Source organism: Eschrichtius robustus, chromosome 2, assembly GCF_028021215.1.
Source record: "Eschrichtius robustus isolate mEscRob2 chromosome 2, mEscRob2.pri, whole genome shotgun sequence".
Classification (NCBI taxonomy): domain Eukaryota; kingdom Metazoa; phylum Chordata; class Mammalia; order Artiodactyla; family Eschrichtiidae; genus Eschrichtius; species Eschrichtius robustus.
Window position 1 is genome coordinate 106,675,823 of NC_090825.1, and position 24,230 is coordinate 106,700,052.

Below are 24,230 nucleotides of genomic sequence, written 5' to 3' on the forward strand. Positions count from 1 at the left end.
AAGTGGAGAAAGCCAAGAAGAAACAGGTTGATTTGAGAACTTCTATAGGGACTCCTGCAGCTTCTTACCAAGCTCTCTCCACTTTCTTTTCCTCCTGGGTATTAATTTTAAACTTTCAGGTAGTGGTGTAGCTTCCACCTTCTGCCCTTTCGGATACAGACCCTGCAAGCTGCTCACTAGTGGCTCCCACATCCTCTTTTCCTTTCCCCTCCTTTACCTAAAGGAGCATCTCGGGGTTGGAAGGCTGGCTAGAGGATATTAGAAATGGCTTGCCACCAAAGAGTCTCTTTCCATATCCCTTCAGTTACTCCGAGGGCCTGCAGTAGAATCCCTCTCTTATGGGGATATACTCCTCCTCTCCAAGAGACCGTCCACAACCACTCAACAGCCTTTCAGGATGTTAATGCTCATAGCAAACACATAGAAGGTTCTCCCTGTCCCCGTGACTTCCCAACAACTGCCATGTGTCCATCACTGCTCTGAACTGGGGGTTGCAGAGTTTTATTTTAGAAGGGCTTGTTCTCTGTTATTCCTTTTCTTGTTAGTTTTTGTTGAGTTAGAAGAAGGGCAATATCCTGCTATTTTCAATACGAGTTTCTATAATCGACTATGTTTTAGGTAAATTTTTTGGATTGTTTAGGAACGGCTTGTGTTCACATAGTGTGAACTACAGTTAAACTTTGCAACGATCTGGTTAACTTGGTCAATGCAGACAGCCAAGATAAATTTGTGTTTAATAATTTATACTGATCAGATGAACCAAATCTCCTTTTCATTTTGTGCTATACAGAAGGCCTGGAAATAACATTCTACTGAGAGCATCTTCCTCTCAGGATACACCTGAGGAACTAGCCATGCCTGCCTGGTTTCAGATAGGATTCAACTTCTCTACCTGACTCATGTGCAGTCTGAGTGAAGGATTAAATATTTCTGAATACTAATCCCATTTGAAAAGAACAGGCACGAATACCTGTTTTGCAAGGACTGACTCAGGGTCTATACTGCTCTTTCTTTATTTAAGTCCCTGTCTTGTGTCCTAGCTAGGTCCTGACTCTGTCACGTATGTCAGAATTTCCATGCCTCTCACACTGCTTGGAATAGAGCAGAGGCCCAGCATCAGTCTATTACTATTGTCTATAATAAAGCAAAAGATGGATTTAAATAAGCAAATTTCTTCTGCCGTACTTCCAGTTTTGAAATGTCTGGAGTAGTTTAAAAGCCTAATTTCTAAAAATCAAGCAACATAAATTAATAATTATACAAATTTTAATATATTTTTAAAATTTTTAAATTTGAAAATCTAAAAGACCCAAAGTCAAGTACTATTCTTAAATAAAATACCCTTCTAATTAGAGTGAATTAAAGATTTAAGAAGAAGAACCTATTTGTAAAAAAAAATACAACATATGCACGTGACATTTTATGACATATTTATTTAAAGTTTGTAGATATTCTTGGAAAAGAGCTTAATGCCACTTTTATTACCTTTAATTCACTCATTTTTATGCTAGCTTAAATTTTAAGGCTTATGTGAGCCAACTTTGGTCCTTCAATGTTTAATAAAATGAAGAATGTACAAGACTAAATGTAGATTAGTCTTAGGCATAAAGCCTAGAACTGAAATGCTCTATATATGAAAGAAGTCAAGAATCATTATGATTGACCTCATAGCACCGTAGAAAGGTATACTCTTCTGACACTGCTTATTTGAGTCCACAAAGTCATGACAGCAACAGTGAAAAGTTAAAAATTTTACTAGTTTCCTCACAGCTTAGTTTTTTTAAAGTATCATCTTAATTTTCTCTTGGCCCTCATTTTTCACATTTATTTGGTTTATTACAAGATCTTATTTCATCCCCTCCTAAGCCATAGATAAAATAATTCACTAATTGCATCAGCTACAGGATAATTTTATGTTTAGAACTTCAGAAATGTCCTCCCTTGGCTAATATAAACCATGTTTTAAAACCAATATTAAACTGGTTATCATCTACACAGCTGAAATTTATTTTTAACTCCACAAAAATTTTCAGTTACCCTATAAAAAAGATCACTATTATAAAAAAGAGTATGACATGTGTGTATCATGTTTTATTATCTTATTTTTTTACGTCCTATTATCTTTCAAATTAATTTGGCAGAGTATTTGGGAAACAGTCTAGGAATTTAAAGGAAAAAATGAAATCACAGTAAGATGGAGCCTTAAAATAGGCTGAACTGAGGATTAGTGTTTAATTGAGAACTTTCTGACGATGCCATGATTTTGAAATAAAGCAGAACTTTCTCAACTTTTCCAGACCTTTTAACAATGTGGCAAATTTCATTTTGCTCCTGTAGCTGTATTAATCCATTATACTCTTGGGCAAATGGAGCCCAAAACTTATCTCTACTACATAAACAAATTCAAACAAATAAGCCTTCAGACATTACTCAATCCTGAAGGACACTCAGGAAGTTTGAGATCAGATCACACACTTTTCGTAATTGTGTTCAGAAAAACTAGGCCTCTCTGACAAAATATCAAGGTAAAGAAGCCTAAGTACAAATACAGAAGATGAGGAGAGTCAATAATGTGCGATGTTTTGGTTGAAGTTAAGGGCTTTTCTCAACCTGGACTACTTGTACGAAACAGTGGTTTCTGGACGTATTTTAATATCAATTCCATTTATTAATTCAAAAGATATTTACTGAGTATCTACTGCATGTTAGAATGCCTCAGAGACATTAATGAATAAAACAGATTTCTGCCCAAATGGAGCTTACATTCTATCTGGGGGAGAGTAAAAGCAATAAAGACCATAAGCAAGTGAGTTAGAAGGTGATAAGTGCTAGAGAATAAACAAAAATTATTACTCTGGTAAATCTAGTCAGTATTAATCTAGTAGATCTATACAGCATTTTATCTTTAATAGTAATCCATTAAATTACATAAATTATACAGTAATCTATATCTAATCTAGGAATTCTATGTAGTATGGTAAATACTATGTACTATATAGTGTAGTGCATCTTTTATAGAAAAAACTGTTGCTTTATCAGGAACTCTATAGAATCATACCGATAGTCATATCATCGATTTAGAATGTTATTATCCATAGTAAACAACAGATTAAAAATGACATTTAAACCAAACTTCATATTTGTTGTGGTTGGTATTAATCCAAGAGACAAAATACTCACAAAACCATTCTAAGTCCACAGCTGACAAAGCTTTTACATGCAAGTAAACATAAAGTTGTGAATCTGTTGGGTTATATGGTCACCTCTTGGGTATCTCTGTAGTTTTGATTTGAAAAGAGTTTAGATACAGATCATTTTTTAAACTACCTTTTATAAAACTACAAAACTAACACAAATCTTTGGAGGCCACTATCAGAGATACACTTACCAAATTACACAGAGCACTCAGATTTTATTATTCAATGGATTGAGGTTATGTACAGGCTCCCCACACTACAATTCTCATTCGGGTTTTAGGGCACTGGCCTGGCTTTCTGCAATATACCATTTACATGGGCTGGATAGGTAACCTCTCTACCTCTGACACTGGTTACCAACATCAATTTGAAAGATTTCACATCTAACCTTGTACACGATTTAATTAGAACAAATAAACGTAACTCTCATGTCTTACGTATGAGTAACATCATTTCTGTGAATAATACAAAAGTACTTTCCAGTTTCCTGTGATCCTACTACCATTTGAAAGCTCATTACGGCACTCTGTTCCAAGCTCTAAAAACGTGTTTAATCCATATGATATCAGAGAAGTTGCCAAAAAAGGCTAAGAATCGTGGTGGCTGAAAAGTAATTATCCAGTAAGTATTTAACAATTTCCGGCTATTTGGGTTAAAGTTGATGGTTGTAGCATCCTCAGGGCCTCAATCTAGCCCTGATACATGGTTAGGAAGATTGCCTGGAGACAAGATTGTAACCAACTGGTTATAAGCTCAGGAATAACTACAGTCATGGATGGAGTTAATACTTCGTCTCTGAAGACACTGTTAATAACAATACCGTACGGCTCACTTCTCCCTGTCACCTGGGTTCAGGTTCTCATATCCTGAATGACATTGGAGAGACAGAAAAAAATGTGTCACCTGGGTATTTACATGTGCATAGTTTGAGGGGCTGTAGCAGGGAGTGTGTAGCACCATCTGGATGAAGACATGGAACGGCCTATCCTCTGACTGTACTGAATATTTTAAAAATGTTCCCCAGTTTTTCATACTTTTCATATAACTCTTCTCCTTTTTTGTCAATTGAAAAATAATTATTTATTAGGTGGGTAGAAGGTAAGCCACCTCTAGTCAGGCTTGCTGATGAGGCTCCTCTTGGAAACAGTATTGGGTTAAAGGTTCCCATCCACAGTGCCAGATTCTCCCAGCGCACTGAAAGGAGCCCAGACACATGGGTGACTCTGTGCACACAGGCTGAAGGCCAACTCACCTTGGCAAGCTCCAGTGCGGATGTTGGGGATGAAGCCCCGCCGGCAGGGCTGAGGCTGGGCGGGACACATCTCACAGGGGTGGCCCCAGGCCCGTCCAATGGTAGCACAGCACAGAGTCTTTGTGCAGACAATGCCTGTCAGCTGCCCTTGGCACATCTGGTTGTTGACCTGAGTGAAACATGGGCCTGTCCTGTAATCTGGAATGTGAAAGAAGACAGAAAGACAGGTTTTATGATCACGCACCAATCTTACACCAGGACCTCCAAATACATAAAACAGAGACTCTTCTGATCAAAACATCGAGCGACAAAAGGCCAATGTGTTTGATTTTGAAAATTCGTAATTTTTCAATCCTGAGAAGTGCATTACAAGAATTCAATGTATTCTACCCTAGACATTGTAAATAGATGGCTCGAGGGCTGTGTCTGGGACACAGATGTGTTTTCTTGGCCGCCTAATGTTTTAAAAGAATTTAAATGAGTAGCCAACATTTTTAAATGGGGAAATTTCACATGAAATTTATATTTCTGGCTTTTCTTAAAAAGTTGGAGGTTCTGGCCATGCTAGGCCTGACATGTTGCATGGCAGTGGTGGAGTGAAGTGTGTCCCCTCTATGACACCACCGCCTCAGCCACCCAGCCCTCTCCACTCACTGGTGTGCGCCACCTGGGCCCTGATGGCACCTACTTTAATGACTCCTCTTTACCTAGCAAAATTTCTGCTTTGACTAGGTGGTCAAGAGTTCAGAAAATCAGAACAGAACCAATGAAGATATACCCTTCCATATCACATATATATTTGGACAGTCCAGATTGTCTATAATCATTTAGTTCTAACAACTGATTTCTGTTTCCTTGTCAGTCTGTTTAGTTCTATGTGTAGCTCAGCTTGGAAGACAGTACTAATAAGGCCCATGGTCATGGATTCTTTCCAAGTTAATATTATATGATCTCTATTCTCTAGAAGATGATTGTACAATTGTCCAGCTCGGTTATGATGATGATAAAAACGTTAGCAAATGTGTGTCACTTATGATCTACAGGCAGACTCTTCTATGAACATTAAGGACAGCTATTATGACCCTTGGGTCACAAAGTGGTTCATGGACCAGCACCCTATGCATCACTCGGGAGCTGGTTAGAAATGCAGACTCAGGCCTCATACCAGACACACTGACTTAGAATATGCATTTAACAAGGTATTTAGGAGATCCATACACACCTTAAAGTTTAAGAAGGACTGATCCAGACTACAAGCAACTTGAAAGCTGGGCATTTCTATTGTATCTCTCTTCCTGCTATAATTTACTTAAATGACTCTTTAAGATGATCAGTATATGTATATTATTTTAAGCAGGACTGAATTATTAATGGATTTTTAATTTGTTGCTTGTGTTTTGAAAGACACAGAAAACCAGAGAAAGGTCAGTTTCCTGAAGACTGACCAATTAAATGATTAACATGTGTTATAAAATTACAACAGAAATATGTGAAAAACTTTTCCCCCCGTTTACAGAGATTTGTACGCATACAGTTTATTAACTCTTGGGAATGTAAGAAGATAGCCAGGATTTCCTGATAAGCCTTAATGCGAATGACATAATTCCATTTGAAGGGGAAAGCCAGAACAAGTTTATTTCAGATTTTTGTAAGAACAAAACAATGTTACAGTCAATGGAAGAACAGTCAATAATGTTGGTAAGATTTTTATGAAAAACTGTTACTGGGAAATATCAAACTTGGATATAATTTAACATTCAAAATGCTAAGCAAGAACAACTTAGATATCATCTCAATACTACTGTATGACAAAAATACACCTTAGAGCCACATAAAATTTCTGTTCTTTAATGAAGAATGAGGCTTTGCCAGATAGAAGAATGTTTTAAAAGTTCAATAAAAAGGGAAAAAATCTAAAATAGGTAACTTTTTTAGCAAGCTGGTTTAACATTGTTACTCTGCAGCTGAACTTCAACAAAAATAGCTCATTTTAATCCATTACACAAGAACAACAGATGTGCTGGCTGCAAATCACGTTTTTGAAGAAGACAATCTTTGTATTATACATGTAGATACATCAACCTTGTAAAGAAGCATGCTTCCCATACCACAAATTGCCAGGTCATAAATTTTTTAGACCTACTCTATTGTCCTTCAGGCAACATGTTATTTTGCCATTTTAAATAAATATTAGACTTACGATAAATTGTATCACGTTCTGAACAAGTAGGGAAAAGCCTACTTTTCACCAAGTCTCTTTTGCTGTTTTTTTTTTGATAGATTCATGCATATATACCTACGTTCACATTCTGTACCTTTTTAGGATTCCCAGAGAGAAGCCTGCATAGCCTCTCTCATAATCTCATTCTTAAGTAAACCAGTTTGTCAGGAAATGCCTTCCTTCTAACTACAGCACCTTCTTAAAATTATGTCCTCTTAGTCTGATCTTCTTGGAGAAGAGGACTATCTGGACAAGGATAGCTGTTTGTCCCTGCAAACGACCTTTCATGCTAAAGGCCCTAATTAAGCCAACCCCAGACTCCCCTTCCCAGGAACAGAGTTTACCATTCCTTACTTCTTCTACCTATATTTCCCTTTGTTAAGACCATGCTTCTGTTTTTTGTTTGTTTGTTTGTTTGTTTTTTCCTTAGATTCCATATATATGTGTTAACATACTGTGTTTTTCTCTTTCTGACTTACTTCACTCTGTATGACAGACTCTAACTCCATCCACCTCACTACAAATAACTCAATTTCGTTTCTTTTTATGGCTGAGTAATATTCCATTGTATATATGTGCCACATCTTCTTTATCCATTCATCCGATGATGAACTTAGTGGTAAGATGGGAATAAAGACACAGACCTACTAGAGAATGGACTTGAGGATATGGGGAGGGGGAGGGGTGAGATGTGACAGGGTGAGAGAGTGGCATGGACATATATACACTACCAAATGTAAAATAGCTAGCTAGTGGGAAGCAACCGCATAGCACAGGGAGATCAGCTCGGTGCTTTGTGACCACCTAGAGGGGTGGGATAGGGAGGGTGGGAGGGAGGGAGATGCAAGAGGGAAGAGATATGAGAACATATGTATATGTATAACTGATTCACTTTGTTATAAAGCAGAAACTAACACACCATTGTAAAGCAATTATACTCCAATAAAGATGTTAAAAAAAAAAAAAAAGACCATGCTTCTGAATCTATTTTCTTACATGGTTACACTTTGCTTTCTGGTTGGCAAGTGATTACCTTAAAATTTAAACTTACAATGTAACCTATTTATTCCAGAATTACTCACATGTAAAATGTGAACAAATATTAGATACTGAAAAGAGATTTAAATTTCCTGATCAGATTAAAAAACATTCTGTCCCAGATGTTACTAGCATTTTAATTATGGTCAAAGAGTACTAAGAGACCTTAATTAAATGTTATGATTGGCCATACACTCATCAAGTTTTCACTTCGGGTAAAATATTATTGTATACCATGCTAACCATTCATAGGTAAGGACATACTTGCAGGGCGTTAACAAAGGATAAAAGGAGTGAACTGCTTAACACTTGGTATGCTGGAACCAGTGGGTTGGAAACAGATATTTTCCTCATTACTATATGACCAAGAAAATTTTGTTAAAAATTATCCTGTGAAACACAAATATTGCTATTTTGATTTTCAAATATCTAACTGCAATACAGCATATTAATTGGCTTTATATAATTTCACTTTTATTCACATTAAGCAATTGGTACAATTAGCAAACTCATCAAAAACTTAAATTCATTAAGGTATAACTTATACATCATATATTCATCTGTCTTAAATGTACAATTCAATGATTCTTCATAAATTTTATTGAATTGTGCAACCATCACCCCAATCCAACTATAGGACATTTGCATCACCCGAAAAAGATTCCTTGTGCTCATTCCCAGCCCCCATCAACCACTAATCTTTCTGTCACTATAAATCTGCCTTTTCTGGACAATTTCATAGAAATGGAATCATATGATATGTGATCTTTTTTGTCTGGCTTCTTTTGGTTAGCATAACGTTCTTGAGGATCATCCATGCTATGGCATGGGTCAGTACTTCAATCCTTTCTACTGCTGAATAATATTCCACTATATGGATATACCACATCTGATAACCAACCAGTGGCCTTTTGCTGGGCCGTATAGTGAGCACATGTTTAACTTTTAAAGAAACTGTCAAACTGTTTTCCAAAATGACTTCATGGTTTTATATTCCTACCAGTAATGAGTGAGAGTTCCAATTCCTCCACATCGGTGCTAATATTTTCTAGTTTCTATCTTTATTATTATAGCCTATGTTACCATTTTACTTTAAATAAATACAGTTGAATATAGTTGGGAATTTTGCTATATTTCACAAGTCCTCTTAATATAACTAGAGATGCTAAACAGTGATAGCTAACCAAAGATGAGCATTATTGTCATATGGACAACCAGACAACCTTTGCAGAGGTTTCCAGAAGGTAAAGACAAAAACAGGTCTGCTGGGGATTGGGGATTGAGAGAGAAATTTTTTATTTTTATTTTTTGCTTATTTATTCTTTTTGTTTTGTTTTGTGGAAGAGACGATGATTACTAAAAGTCAATGGGAATGACCTAGTTGAAAGGGAGGGTTTCTGATTACCATAGAGAATAATAATTTCTAGTATAAGACCCCTAAGGAGTCAGGCTGAGAGTGAAACCAGAATTTGTGTGGAGTTATCCTTAGACAGGAGAAGAAAAGCACTGTTCTTGTAACCCGAGGGAGGAATGACAGGCTGCACAGAGATGTAGGCATGTTTATATAGTAGAGGAAAATGAGCAATGTCCTCTCGGATACCTTCTCTTTTCTTTGTAAAACAGGAGGTAGGACAGTAGGTCTTTGGCAGAGGTTGGCTGGGGTGTCAGATCTTGGAGGCTAACTGAGATGGACACTGCAGATACCAAGAGAGGGAGCTGACCTGAGAATCCAGCAGATTCCCAGGTGACAACAGCACCTCTCTATGGTGGAAGAGTAAGATGAACTTATAACGGGACCCATCTCTCTGTTTTGTGACTTTTTCCAACAGCTCTAGGCAGCTGAGAAGCTCACTCAGAGATAAGGGTTCATCTAGGATTAGGGTTTTGCCTGTCAGAGAAGAAAAAAATTCAGAATGGCAAGGGGTTGTAAGGTGTTGTTAGACACGTTTTGAAATTATAGACTATGGAATCTAAGCTGGATGAGCTGGGAAGTGAAAAAAGGAATGGACTTACAGATTAAGAAGTGGGGGAAAGCAGTAAGATCGATAGACTAGGTGTCCCCAAGAAGCCCCACGTGAGGCGGGAAATTAGTCACAGTGATATTGCTACATCAGGTGTCCATGTGGCTGTAGTAGTATTTATTTAACTGTCTGCAGAATGCAGTTAAGGTTCACAGCTGCACAGATGTACACTGCATAATTTAGGAAAGCTACCCACAACTACTGTAATGTAAATGACATCCCCTGGAGTTGTGCAGTCAAATAATGCCATAAAGATATCCAAAATTCCATTCATCCCCACTTTAGTACACAAATAATTGCCTGATCCCAGAAGGCGTATGAAAATATGTGAGATTTCCCATCAAGCTGCACGGTCTCTGGACTCAAGCAAGAAGGCATTTCCATTCTTTCCATTCTCAGGAACCAAAGAAATGCAACATGCAATCAAGTGATCGTCTTGTGTGGGAGCTGCAGACATGAGTGAGTACAGTGAAGAACTATGGAATGTGTATAATCTAAGTCTAATGATCCTGGCCATATGACAGCCGCCTGTGAGTAATGGAGTTTTTGACATAGCAATTACAAATAAGGTTTAGTGCATCCCATTATGGTTCTAATTGAGAATCTATCTAGTCAGTCTGCCAGCCGAAATATCTGATCACAGATATAACTGGAGCATGCAGAGAAGGCAACCACTCTAATTATAGTTTCCTTAGTCTCAATAAAATTTGCCTAAATGTCTGCTGGTCCAGAATTCATGCCGGGTCTAAATATTCAGAGTTAAGAAAAGTGAAATAAGATAGCCATTGTCTTCCATGATGGAAAAACATCTGTCACCCTCAGGAAATTTTAGAATTAAGTACAGAAATGTTTAAGAGAATCAACGCCATTAACTTAATATTTTTGCTTTTAGGAACTTGTGCAAAAATTATGTACCTGTAATGTTTAATAGCATTTTGCCCATTCCATTAGATTGCCTTGTAACCACAGTTTAAAATAAATAATTATGTAATTTATTTAGAGTTGTGGTTTTTATGTTAAAATGTGACTATGCTTATCCACACAACGGGATGATTTAAGTGAACTTCAGATTTTTATAAATTTGTAAGTTTGAGTACTTAGACATTTAGATTTTAATTAGGTTTATGAGAGTAACTTGAGTACTTACAAAGGTTTTTAAGTTGCACAACTGAAGTACTTAAGGGAGATATTAGGTGTACTTAATATATTAAAGCAGTTTAAAAGGTAGGGAGGTGTTTCATTAACTACATATGAAAATGGAACCAAATACTATTTAAAGACCTCTTAAAGTGACTACTAAAATCTGCTAGACTTATTAGTAGATGAGTGATATTTATACGCCAAACTTAAAAGCTCAAGGAATATACCCTAAAGAACTGAAAGCAGGGATCTGAAGAGATATATGGACAACCATGTACACAGTACCATTATTCACAATGTCAAGAGGTGGACACAACCCATGTGTCCATTGACTGATTGATGAATAAACGAAATACATACAGTGGAATACTATTCAGTCTTAAAAAGGAAGGAAATTCTGACACATGCTACGACATGGGTGAACCTTAAGGACATTATGCTGAGTAAAGTAAACCAGCGACAAAAGGAAAAACACTGAATGATTCCACTTACATGAAATGTCTAGAGTAGTCACATTCATAGAGACAGAAAGTAGAATGGTGCTTGTCAGAGGCTAGAGGATAGATGGGGAGTTAAGTGTTTAATGGGTTCAGAGTTTCAGTTTTGTAAGACAAAAAAGTTCTGTGGATGAATGGTGGTGATGGTAGCACAACAATGTGAATGTATTTAATGTCACTGACCTGTACACTTAAAAACGGTTAAGGGCTTCCCTGGTGGCGCAGTGGTTGAGAATCTGCCTGCCAATGCAAGGGACACGGGTTCGAGCCCTGGTCCGGGAAGATCCCACATGCCGCGGAGCGACTAGGCCCGTGAGCCACAATTACTGAGCCTGCGCGTCTGGAGCCTGTGCTCCGCAACAAGAGAGGCCGCGATGGTGAGAGGCCCGCACACCGCGATGAAGAGTGGCCCCCGCTCGCCGCAACTAGAGAAAACCCTCGCACAGAAACGAAGACCCAACACAGCCAAAAATAAATAAATTTTAAAAAGTGAAATTCTTTACAAAAAAAAAAAATCGTTAAGATGGTAAGTTTCGCATTACATGTATTTTACACAATTAAAAAATATTTTTAAAAAGCTCCCGGAATGACCAGGGTTTTGAAAGTATACTTAAATAAAGCAAACCTGAATTTTTAACACCAAAACAAATAAACTTTGAGTCTTTTTCATATACAGAGTCACCACTGAGGGCACTGAAACATCCCCCTTCCACACCGTTCACCTGCTTTGGGATGGATATTTATGCTGTTTACAACTGACCACAAGTACACACAGTGCTGCATGGGTCTTCTTCACGACACAGCTTGGCAGATTTTCTGTAAGGTCAGTTCTGAGGTCTGGAATTGCTGGGTCAAGTAGCCAGTTTGAAAAATATTACGGAATTGCTCTCTGAATAGGTGGTACCAATTTACACTCTATTATTTCCTCACACTCCTTCCAACACTGAGTAGAAGCAAACGGTTTAATTTTTATTAATTTAATGAGTGAAAAATGGTATCTCATTGTTTTCCCTGAATTATGACAGGGCAACTCATTGTCCCTACTTATTGACAATCAAGAGAAGAAAATTAACTCCGTGGCAGGCACTTTATAATGACCCTTTCTATAAACGATCTCACTTTATTTTGATGTGCTAAAAAAGTACTTTTGTCATTTTTACACATGAAAAAACTAAAAATCAGACACTAAGTTATATGTGGAGAATCAAAGAGCTGGTAAAAAGAAATGTATGGATACCAAGGGGGAAAGGAGAGGGGAATGGGAGGAACTGGGTGATTGGGATTGACACATATACATTACTGATACTATGTATAAAATAGACAACTAATGAGAACCTACTGTATAGCACAGGGAACTCTACTTAATGCACTGTGGTGACCTAAATGGGAAGGAAATCCAAAAAAGAGGGGATATATGTATACGTATAGCTGATTCATTTTGTTATACAGTAGAAACTAACACAACATTGTAAAGCAACGATACTCCAATTAAAATTAATTTAAAAAAAAAAGTGAAGCTGACACTGGACTTGGCCATCCACTTCATACCAAAGCACTGCACCATGCACGATGCATTCATGAGACCCCGAGAGCGAACATCCACAGTCTCAGCTTTTGGTAGCTTTGCCTTCTCCTAACAGACCAAAGTCTTTTAGCATTTAAATGAATATTGTCACCGCTCCACAAATGCCTCCTCCCATCCAATGTACACTCTCCTAATTCCCAATGAGCAAGCCTGGTCTTGCTTTGTTTCTGATTTCTCCCAAAGATGAGTCTCCATCTAGCCAGATTACGTTAGGGAGAAATTCTCTCTCTTACACTGAGAGAATCATTAAAGACTTTGTTTCTGCAAATAGATGAGTAACTATTTTAATTACCACAGTTGCACTGCATTTTGTTTCTAACATAATACCGTTATTTAATATTTCAGCAGAATGTGGACTCAGCCAATAAGGACCCCTTTCACCACCCTCTACAGTCTTTCAAAGCACAAGGCTACTGCTGACATCAAAGAGCACTTGAAGAATGAAGAGGCAGGAAAGATAATTAGGTACTGGCCAATGATGCAAACAAAATTGCTATCTTTGATGTCACGTTTCATAAGGATGAGGGCCATCGAAGATGTGGTCCTAAAACTCATGGCCTATGAACTTAAAGTGCACTCTCCCAAGAGCAAAGCCAATTAACTTACTTTAAGGATGACAAAAATTGCTTAAGATTATAAACTAGTAAGATTATTTAAGCAGAAAGATATTGTCACTTCTGAAAAAGAAAGTTAAAAAGACAAAAGTATGTTGTCATGAGTTAATAAGGGAACCACAGACATAAATGATTAACACAGAAGATGGATAATGTGCAAGTCAAATCAACAAAGTACCAAATTTTATGGTAGCTAAGAAAAACCTATAGTATAATTAAGTAAGCCTGAATAATTTCAGGGAAAAGTAATATGGGCTCACAAACATTTATCCATTATCAATAAAGTCAGAAACAGAATCAATGGAAACCAATGTTTGAACAGATCTTATACATCCCTTGCACCAAATACAATGAGGTCACAAGACTGGATTAAAGCAGCAGTGAATAAAATATTAGGCACAGTTTGATGACAGAGTCTTTATGTAATAATATGGATGCAATGTACTGTTTTCTTTCTGAAATTTCTGCCTAAATCAACTCCTCCTGAGCCATGTAGGCAGCTATATACATGCACTAAGTCAACCAAACCTCATAAATCACAGCTTTCCCAGGAAACATGTCGCACTATATGACTGGAAAACCAAAGCCCTTCTCTATGATTCTGCCCTGACACAGAACTTCCAGTATAACATCCAACCAGCCAGGGCGGGGCTGGGATTTCTCCTGAGAAGAGAGCAAATGCCATGTGATCCATTTAATGGGGTTTTAACTATTTGGGAGTTTTAGGGAAATGCTGAAGAGCAAAAAAGACCATAGGTCGTAAGGCCCTCTAAAAGGACACAGGTAGCATCTATCATTAGATCCATTTGACTTGCCAAGGGGGAGGCCCTTCCTCTGGGACCGGCCACATGAAGAACAGCAGAGAGTCCCCAGACCCTGCTGGCAGGGGTGGTCCAGCATGGGTGGTGGTCTACATTGGTAAAGTGAATCATTCCTGGCTCTGTGGTTGGAGCCTATACCTGTTCCTCGTACATCAGGACCAGGAGAGGCTCAAGAGCAAAAGATGCCCGTGTGACCTCTCAGCAGGAAGGTTACAGTACTACAGTAGCAGCTCAGTAAAATAAAAAGGACCATATGTTACACAGCCTGCAAGTTTGTAACCGCTGGAGAAACCCAGATAGCTTGACTGGTATAGGTATTAAGGGAATTTGCTTCATGAATAGACAAACACATATTAAAAGACTAAAGTATTTTTTTGGTTCAAGAAAGTAAACCCTTTCAATATTCAGACTCAACCAAAGAACGGAAAAACAAAGTCACTGTCTCGAGCTAAATTAGTTGTCTAGAAGATCAGACAGAAGAAATAGCTTACAGCACAGAGCAAAATTTCTAAGAAATTAATATCATAAGTAAAAGATGAGACTTGGAGGACAGAGACTGAAGACAAGAATGTAAATAATATGAATTCCAAAATAAGATTTTAAAAAAACCAATAGAAAATAAAGAAATAATAGGAAAAAAGGAATTCCTAAGCTTAAGTGAAAAGTAGCTTTACATCTTTTGGTCACAGGGTGAAGTAAGTCAGAAAGAGAAAAACAAATATCGTATAATATCACTTATATGTGGAATCTAGAAAAAGGATACAAATGAACTTATTTGCAAAGCAGAAATAGAGACACAGACATAGAGAACGGACATATGGATACCAGGGGGAAGTGGGGGTGGGATGAATTGGGAGATTGGATTGACATATACACACTACTATATATAAAATAGATAACTAATGAGAACCTACTGTATAGCACAGGGAACTCTATTCAATGATCTGTGGTGACCTAAATGGGAAGGAAATCCAAATAAGAGGGAATATATGTATACGTACAGCTGATTCACTTTGTCGTACAGCAGAAACTAACACGACATTGTAAAGCAACTATACTCCAATAAAAATTTAAAAACTAAAAATAAAAATAAATTGCTCATAGAGTCCTAGACAAGAATAATGGGAAAAAAAGATATATTAAAAAAAGCCTCACGAAATCTCTGAGTATCTGAACCTTAAGACTAAAAGGAAAAAAAAAAATCTTTCCATCTCTAGAAAGAAAGAATAGGCTATCTACAAAGAAGATGGACTAGCCTTGCATTAGTCTTCCCATTTGTAGTATAGAGAGTTAAAATACAGGGAAACAACATTTACAGGTTATTAATTTATAATTTTTGAGAAAGGATTCTTGAAACAAAAGAGCTATATGGTAAGACAGTAGCCTAAAATAATAATGTCTAGAATTGGGGAATAGGAGAGGTATTTGCCATAATGAGGACTTGGAAATAAATTATTCCTAAGATCTCAACTTGGGACTGGGAGATGTGAACAAGTAAAATGTCTAGGAATGAGAAGAATAGGTATTTTTTAATTTCTATACCACAGAACAGTTGTAAGAGAGGAACAGATGTTTCAGTACAACGGTAATCACTAGTTTAAAGAATATAGAATTTCTTAATTAAGGAAGAAGGGCAGTGGAAGCAGAGGAGTGAAATGTAAGTGATTAAGCCAAAAATGATAGCAAAGGGGAAAAAAGGAAAACTACAAAATATAATGACTTTTATACATAAAGTAAAATGATGGGAATAAACCAAATATGCTGAAATCTCAATAAACACAAACATGTTTAGTTTTTAATCAAACAAAAAATCATTTGAGATCTTATTAAAATAACAAAATTTAGCTCTATTCTGTCTATAAGAAAACCATCAAAATGAAATGATAAAAAGAGTAGAAAACAGGACAAAGAAAAATCAGGGAAAACATAAATGATATAAAGCTGAAGTAGTAATAATCAATATCAGATAGAATGGAATTCAAGCACAAAAAGCAATACCTGAGTCCAAAAAAAGAATATTTACTTAAGGTTGAAAATTACAATTCATTAAGAGGATATAAGATTTATACACTAAAACTATAATAAAATATCTATAGCAAAGTTTCAGTAAAACAAGCATAAAGTTATAAGAGGAATCTTTTCAAATTTGACAGAATAGACAAAAAATAAATCGGGATACAATCAAAAAGCTTGCCTCCATAGATGAATTTACAATTTTGTACCATATAAACAAAGAATGTGATTTTTTTTTATTATTATGGGACATTGATTAAGGTAATCAAATACTTGGTCATAAGCACACCATCATTTCAGTGAAGTTCAATACATCCTCGGGGGGTTACACTGAATATTTTCTCTTCCACAGTGTGAAAGTCTGAATCAGCTCCTTGCATAGGAGGATTTTAAGTAATGTGGCTGATGACATTCACCAGAAAGAATACCTTGTGTTTTTTTTTTTCTTAAAGGGATCACAACCAACTTTTTAAACTGTAGAATCTGTGACATGAGAAAGTACTTTAGAGAAAGAAACTTTAGCAGTTGTAAATTTCATACCAATGTGGTTTGTTATAATCTGTAACCGTGCTGTCCAAAACAGTAGCCACTAGCCACATGTGGCTCTCTAAATTTAAACTTTATATTTAAATTAAATAAAGCAAACATTCAGTTCCTCAGTCACACTAGCCACATGTCAAGCGCTTAAAAGCCACATGCGGTTAGTGGCTACCATACTGGCAGCACAAAGAACATTTTCATCATCCCAGAAAGTTCTACTGATGCACACTGAAGTAGCTGTCTCCCAACACCATGAGGAAACAGAGAATGAGACAGCCTTTGGTGTTGAGGCAAGAGTTCTTTAAGAGGTTATGTTTGAAGCTATAAATCATTCCTATCCTTTTTCAGTGCCTACCATGAAGTCTGTGCAGTACATTATGCCCATCATTTAAAGTTATCTGTACCATAACCTTATTTGGTTGGCATAAATAGCTTTTCTATACAGATGATGACAGTAGGCTCAGATAGGTTAAATAAAATAAAATAAAAATTAAATAAAATTGCCCAGAGTCACAAGACAGTGCATAACAAAGCCAGAATTTAAATGACAAATGTATCTGACCCCCAAACCCATGTCCTTAAGCACCACGATCTGCTACCTCTCAGTGGCATCATCGGTGGGGGGCAGTGTCCTGTGTTTGTTCAGTGGTTCTCACTCTGCATTAAATGCTCTTTACTGTAGACATTTATTTTTTTCCCTGGTTTTAAGGCTGTCACCCTTTTATTTAGCTAATAAATGAAGTCCAGCTTACCAAATACTTCCCTGGACACTTTGATATGCCCCCAAAGAGAGCCACCGTGTCTCAGATGGCTGCGTGTCCAACTGGATTTAGCCTTTCCACTACTCTCAGTGAGCAAGTACTTCTCAGCTATGGAAATTCTCTTTCAGCAGGCACTCTATGGCATGACGACCCAACCAACTTCAAGTCATACCAGCAGCTTCGCTTCTGTTCTCTGAGGAGGTGGGCTACAAAGAAGTATCCCTTCAATGCTGAGACAGGCTGCAGTGCTGGGACTGTAGACATTGCTGGCCAAATGCCCAAGAAGCCACACACAGTATCTATAGAAGGCGAAACACTGCTCTGCAAACTTCCAAAATAATCTGCACTATTAGGTAGGTGCTGGGCTTTGCTGCCAGCTTCCCAAAAGGTTTCCAGGCCATTCTAGAGGAGGCATAGAAAAGTATTTTGAGAACTGTGTAGTATTATTTAAATTTTAATTATTTTCAATAACAACTTTTAAAGATAGAACACCCTTAGAGATTATCTGATCATGTGATGAAGAGATGAGGAAATAAAGTCCAGAAAGTTTTGGCAACTAGCCCCAAGTCAAAAGGATTTGATGTAACAGCTTGAGCCTCCTGATTCATTCTCCTGCAGTATTCAACATCAAATTAGAGGCTTACAGCTGATGGAATCTGGGGTGTCAAGGGCTTTTCATGACAAAATACACCCACTGAGTTGAGATCCAGAAATATGGTCTAACTCAATAATTCCCAAGATGTGGTCAATGGAACACCAGTTCCACAGAACATTCGGAGTATTTTGTCAAAAAAGAATTCTGTGATCAAATATATTTGATTTAAAAAAAGGAAAAATGTGTGTATGTGCAGGTGGGTGTGAAACTACATGATTTTCAGGAGCCCTCAGTGTACTTATGTGCATTATTAACTGCCAAGAGGAGGGTGTAACAGGCAGTGTTCAAAATTTATTTGCTAATAAATATTTTCATTCAATAGCATTCCTCAAGACTAGAGTAGGGGGCCTCCTGGGGGTGCAGTGGTTAAGAAACTGCCTGCCAATGCAGGGGACACGGGATCGAGCCCTGGTCCGGGAAGATCCCACATGCCGCGGAGCAACTAAGCCCGTTCGCCACAACTATTGAGCCTGCTCTCTAGAGCCCGTGAGACACAACTACTGAAGCCCGTGTGCCTAGAGCCCGTGCTCGGCAACAAGAGAAGCCACCGCAATGAGAAGCCCACGCACCGCAGCGAAGAGTAGCCCCCCGCTCACTGTAACTAGAGAAAGCCCGCGCGTAGCAACGAAGACCCAACACAGCCAAAAATAAACTAGAATGGGATGAAATAAATGCACTTTGGCAAACACTTATCTAACTTTATCAAAAGATGAGTCCCTTGTCGTATTCTTAAACATGACTGCCTGGAATAGATTTAATAAAACGGTATCTTTTGTGTAATTGGCTTTCCTCTAGATGACATCACTACTACCATAAATATCATGGCGAACTTTAGAAACTTATGACATGATTGTAGCATTCAAACTTTCTTAGCAGTTGCCAAACTATTGCCTAAACTGCTAATAATACTGAAATATTTATAAGTGATCATAGTTCAGAGGTTCTGTGTTTCCTTGCATTATTGTTCTATACATCAAAGATCATATCTATTCCTCTAGAGCCTAAAATCTGATGTCCCATAATCAGTGGAAAGCACACAGTCCCGCATTCCTGTGTAGGATGTTGCCGGCAATGTGAGGAAATACACATATAAATAGTGATATGAACAGAGGTATAAAGTACTATATCACTACTATAAATACATTATATACTTTTTACTTTTCTGACCATCAAAACAACACCATGACTTAGGTACTCTTATTACGCCCATTTTAGGAATGAGCAAACCGAGGTACAGTGAAGTTAGGTAACTGGCCCAAGGTCACAAAGATAGTAAGTGGCTGAATCAGGAAAAAAAAAAAGATGTGATAAAGAGTCACACAATTAGCTTTCTCACATTTCTTTTTAAAGCAACTAATGATAATGAGATAAAGTGTGTACACTTACTCCACACAGTATTGAGATTTTCAAGCAGTTTATCTTCTACCTTGAAACCTTCAAAGATGAACTGTCATTATATGCATATAGAAGCACTTAACACACTAATTAAGAGCACAGGATTGCAGTCAGACAGCTCTGGATTCACAACCATTCACCTATGCTTCACAAACTACTCACCTACAGCCTTGAGTAAGTTACTTTAACTCAGTTTCCTTATTTGTAAAAATGAGCGTTAACAAGAGAACTTTACTTAGAGCTTATGATGTGGATGTGAGCCTGTCATGAGATAAAAACTTCCAGTACTTAACACAGTGCCTGGCTTTTAATAAATGCACAGCTGCTGGTGGCTGTTCTCATGACTGTGGCTATTGTGGCTATTAATAAACAATTTTAGAGCACTCTCTAGTTTACAGCACACTTTTCTATGCTTTATTTCATTACGGCCAATACAGTGACATTGCAAGGTGAAGGATGAGGGAAGCAGAAAAGCCTACATCCACCTTTGTTCCTCATAATTATATATGGATACAATTTTCCTGGATGTGAAAGCTGGAAGAAGCCACTTGTATGGATAGCAGGATCCTTCCAAGAAATAATATACTTCCTCACGGAGTTATTTTCTCTATTAAAGTTCCCTCTTTCCCAAAGATCTGTTTGGCATCAAAGCCAGGTTTCACAGCCTGAAAATTAATACTGTGCAGCCAGAAATAAATTATTTTGCAAAGAGAAATACCAGACCCACATAATTTTACTTAGTGAAAAATAATCTCCCTTTTTTACCTCGCCAGAAAGTACAATGGACAAATATAACAACAGCACAACGTTTATCCATTAATGTGGTCTGTAAAAGAAAGCACCCCTTTTGATTCCTGACTCCTAGCCATTATTCCAGCAGTACTGCTCCAGCCTGGCAACAAAAGCACCATCATCAATCTGTGATTAGCCATGACGTTATCTGGTTTTCAGATTATCCATTTCTACCTGCAGCCTCTATCTCCTTGCCAGGAGACTATGCCTCGTGCCACTGAGAGCAGGCCCTCAGTAGGGAGGAATCATGGCACAGAATACAATGAGACTGTCAGCATCTGAGCTTATGGGAGAGGCTCTGACTGCCTAATGATGAAGATCAAAGAAAACCCCAGCTAAATGTCCACATGTTTCCAAACTTTGCTAACATTCCAGATACAGAAACACATCCTGACGCTTAAGTAAATTTTAAAATTTCCAACCAGATGTTTGCTAGGTTAAGTATGTGTCTCTGATTGACTTCAAAAATTAGAAGATTATGATTCTTATTTTATATTATCTACTTATATCTTCTGTCGCTAATTAGTAAAGGAAATCAAACTTGAAATTTCCTACTAGAAAAAAACATCTTCCTCGAGTACTCACACATTTCATATTATCTTTTTTGGTATATAATATAAGCATTGTGCTTATCAGATTTCTACTCAGTAAGCAAGTTGTTCTAATTCCTGGGTCATTACAGAATGTTTGTCATAATATATAGACAGGAAGTAATAAACCCCATAGGGTTTCCTTAATTAATCATACATTTTGAGGGCAACTAAACTGTTTAACAAAAAGGCTCTATTTTAATTCCTCATAAGTTTGAATAGTTGAGATGGATTTATAGAGTTCATGAAAATCACGGTCAAAAGATATGATGAGCTATGTAGAGAAAATGTGAACATATTCGGCTTGTTCGGCCTCCAAACCTATTTCCCGTTTAGGAGAAAGCTCTATTGTGTGAGTTTTGGTGGGAGAAATGATGCAAAGGTACATATTCAGAAATCTGTCTCAACAGCAGGAGGACAGGGGAGGCATCAAAGGACTAACTAGGTACTAACCAGCCAAGACCTCAGCTGATCTTTTCTGCTGTCGGCTTCCCTTGGCTCTTACCTAGTCTCCAAGTTTCCTTCTCTAGACTGCCCATAGATTCTATATCTACCCTTTCCATTACATACGATTTGTTATTTTTAATTAAATGAGCCAAATTTGGTTTTTGTGTTTTGCAATTAAGACCTCTAACTGTTTCAGGTAGCACGCTATTCATCGTGGAAAATATTAAATAAAGTTAAAAATGTTAACTAAAATTTAAGACTCCACATCATTTTTTCCATCTGTACTCTTGTAGGTAGGATGTGAAGTTCATGGGCAGCTATCATTCTTTGCAGGGACATCCCTGTTCTGATTAGAATTTTAGAACATTGCTATATTAATAATATGCCCTGGAGCTCCAAAGTTTTAATCGTTCCCATGTCACCTGCAAATATTAATAATTAAGATATTTAAATGATGCTTAACCCTTAAAAGGTACACATGCTTGTTTTAGTAAAGATTCTTCATAATCATTATAATGTGAAAATCTGCTCTTGTCTAATTTATAATAACTTGCCAAGGTGTGGAAACAGCTGAGAGGTTTTTAAAAGACATGAACAAGAAATTAGACAGGCTGCACTGATTTAGGGTTGACAAGAATAAAAAGCACTTTATGAAAGGTGACATCCAACAAGTTATGGAGAGAAGGAATACCAGCTGAAAACGAGATCCAGCCTTTTGGAAAAACTACCTGGGACCGGCTAACTCTCTAAGTTATCTTGGAAGAGACTTACAGTCCCCAAGCAATCTGTTACCTTCGGGGCAGCAGACTTAAAGTCTGCCTGTTTCCAAGTTCTGAATTTTTACTAATTCTATGTTAAAATTTTAATGAACAACCCAAGACAGGTAAGTCTGTGGGATATATAAAGTATAATGACTTTGAACCCATAAAAGTTTCCCAAGCATTGGAAAATAAGTTGCCTGGGGGAAAAGACCTCAGGAGATATTAATATTTTGTATGAATCGATGGTTCTTAAAACATTTTATTTTAACTGATAATAGCTGGAAACATTTTTAAGTGTATAGTAATTTTCTTCAATAATATAACTCTTTTTATAGAGTAGATGAATCTGGTTGCCAGTAGAGGCTACTTCACAGCATTTCAATCCTTCTGCTGTGTATGACTTGACTGCTATGAGGTAACATTTCCACCATATATGTGATGGAAGCCTGTGAGTGATTGGGCTGTCTAATATACTCCCAGAAACTGAACTGCATATGGAATGGGCAAGGCGGAGGGGTGTGAGAAAAACTAATTGTTTAATGTAAAACTTCGTTCAAATTTTATTTTTGTATTTTTCATAGAATTACAGCTTTTTTCATGCCATTATATTATCTATACTTGAGCACATTCATGCTTGTTCATATTCTCTCTCTTTATGTATGTATTCTAGGTCCTTTAAAGTTACTATTACTTAAGCATTAAGCAGATACAGAATATTAAATATTTTAGTATACCTACATATTAGATACTTTTAAGTAGAAATCATAAAAGAAATTAGTAAAAGAGAATTAGTTAAAACTAAAATCTTCTATATAAGAAAAATCGCCGTAACCAAAAATTCAAAAGCAAACAACAGTCTAAGAGCAGATAGCTGAGCCATATAAATATAAAAATGAATAAATATAAATATATATATATACACACACACACACACACACATATATAGACATTAATTCTGTTTATGGTTTATGTAGGTATGACATATGTGCATGTACATATACATATATATATCTATATGCCATAAACAAAGAATTAATATACAGAATATATGAAGAATGCATGCAAATCAAAAAGTAAAGATGGGGGCTTCCCTGATGGTGCAGTGGTTAAGAATCTGCCTGCTAATGCAGGGGACACGGGTTCGAGCCCTGGTCTGGGAAGATCCCACATGCCGCGGAGCAACTAGGCCCGTGAGCCACAACTACTGAGCCTGCGCGTCTGGAGCCTGTGCTCTGCAACAAGAGAGGCCACTATAGTGAGAGGCCCGCGCACCGCGATGAAGAGTGGCCCCCGCTTGCCGCAACTAGAGAAAGCCCTCGCACAGAAACGAAGACCCAACACAGCCAAAAATTAATTAATTAATTAATTAAAAAACAAAAAACAAAAACACTTTGTCAAAACCCATGGGGAGTTGGGGTGTTTTTAAAAAAAAAAAAATTTAAAAAAAAAAAAAGTAAAGATGAACACCTCTAGAAAGATAGAGAAAAATATTAATAAACAACTCACAGAAGAGAATACAAATGGTTGATAAATAATGAAAAGATATGCAAACATCCTGAGAGAAACAAAATTAAAATGAGGTATAATTGGACACACGTCAGACAGGCCAAAAGCTGTGGCAAGCACTGTTCCAAGCATCTTGCATATTTTGTGTTGTTTAGTCCTCATGAAAACTTTACAAGGCATGGCTGTTATTACCCTCATTTTCCAGAAGAGCAAAGTGAGGTACAGAGAGGTTGGGTCAATAAGCTAGTGAGTGGCATTCCACGCAGCCCAACTTCTTAACTCGACAACACAAAGTACTGGATAAGACAACTCTGGCTAAGAAAGGACCACGTTCATGGTCAAGTGAACTGTTGTGGAGAGCAGTCTAACAATGCGTAACAAGTT

At 37.2% G+C, this 24,230-nt stretch overlaps 1 protein-coding gene across 1 annotated transcript in view; it reads right to left on the bottom strand.

Annotated features, from left to right (window-relative positions):
- FBN2 (fibrillin 2) overlaps positions 1 to 24,230 on the bottom strand; it is a 222,488-nt gene that overhangs the window by 153,820 nt on the left and 44,438 nt on the right. Inside the window, exon 6 of the mRNA XM_068535802.1 lies at positions 4,450 to 4,647. Coding sequence (XP_068391903.1) covers positions 4,450 to 4,647 — 198 coding nt within the window. The remainder of the gene's footprint in view (positions 1 to 4,449; positions 4,648 to 24,230) is intronic.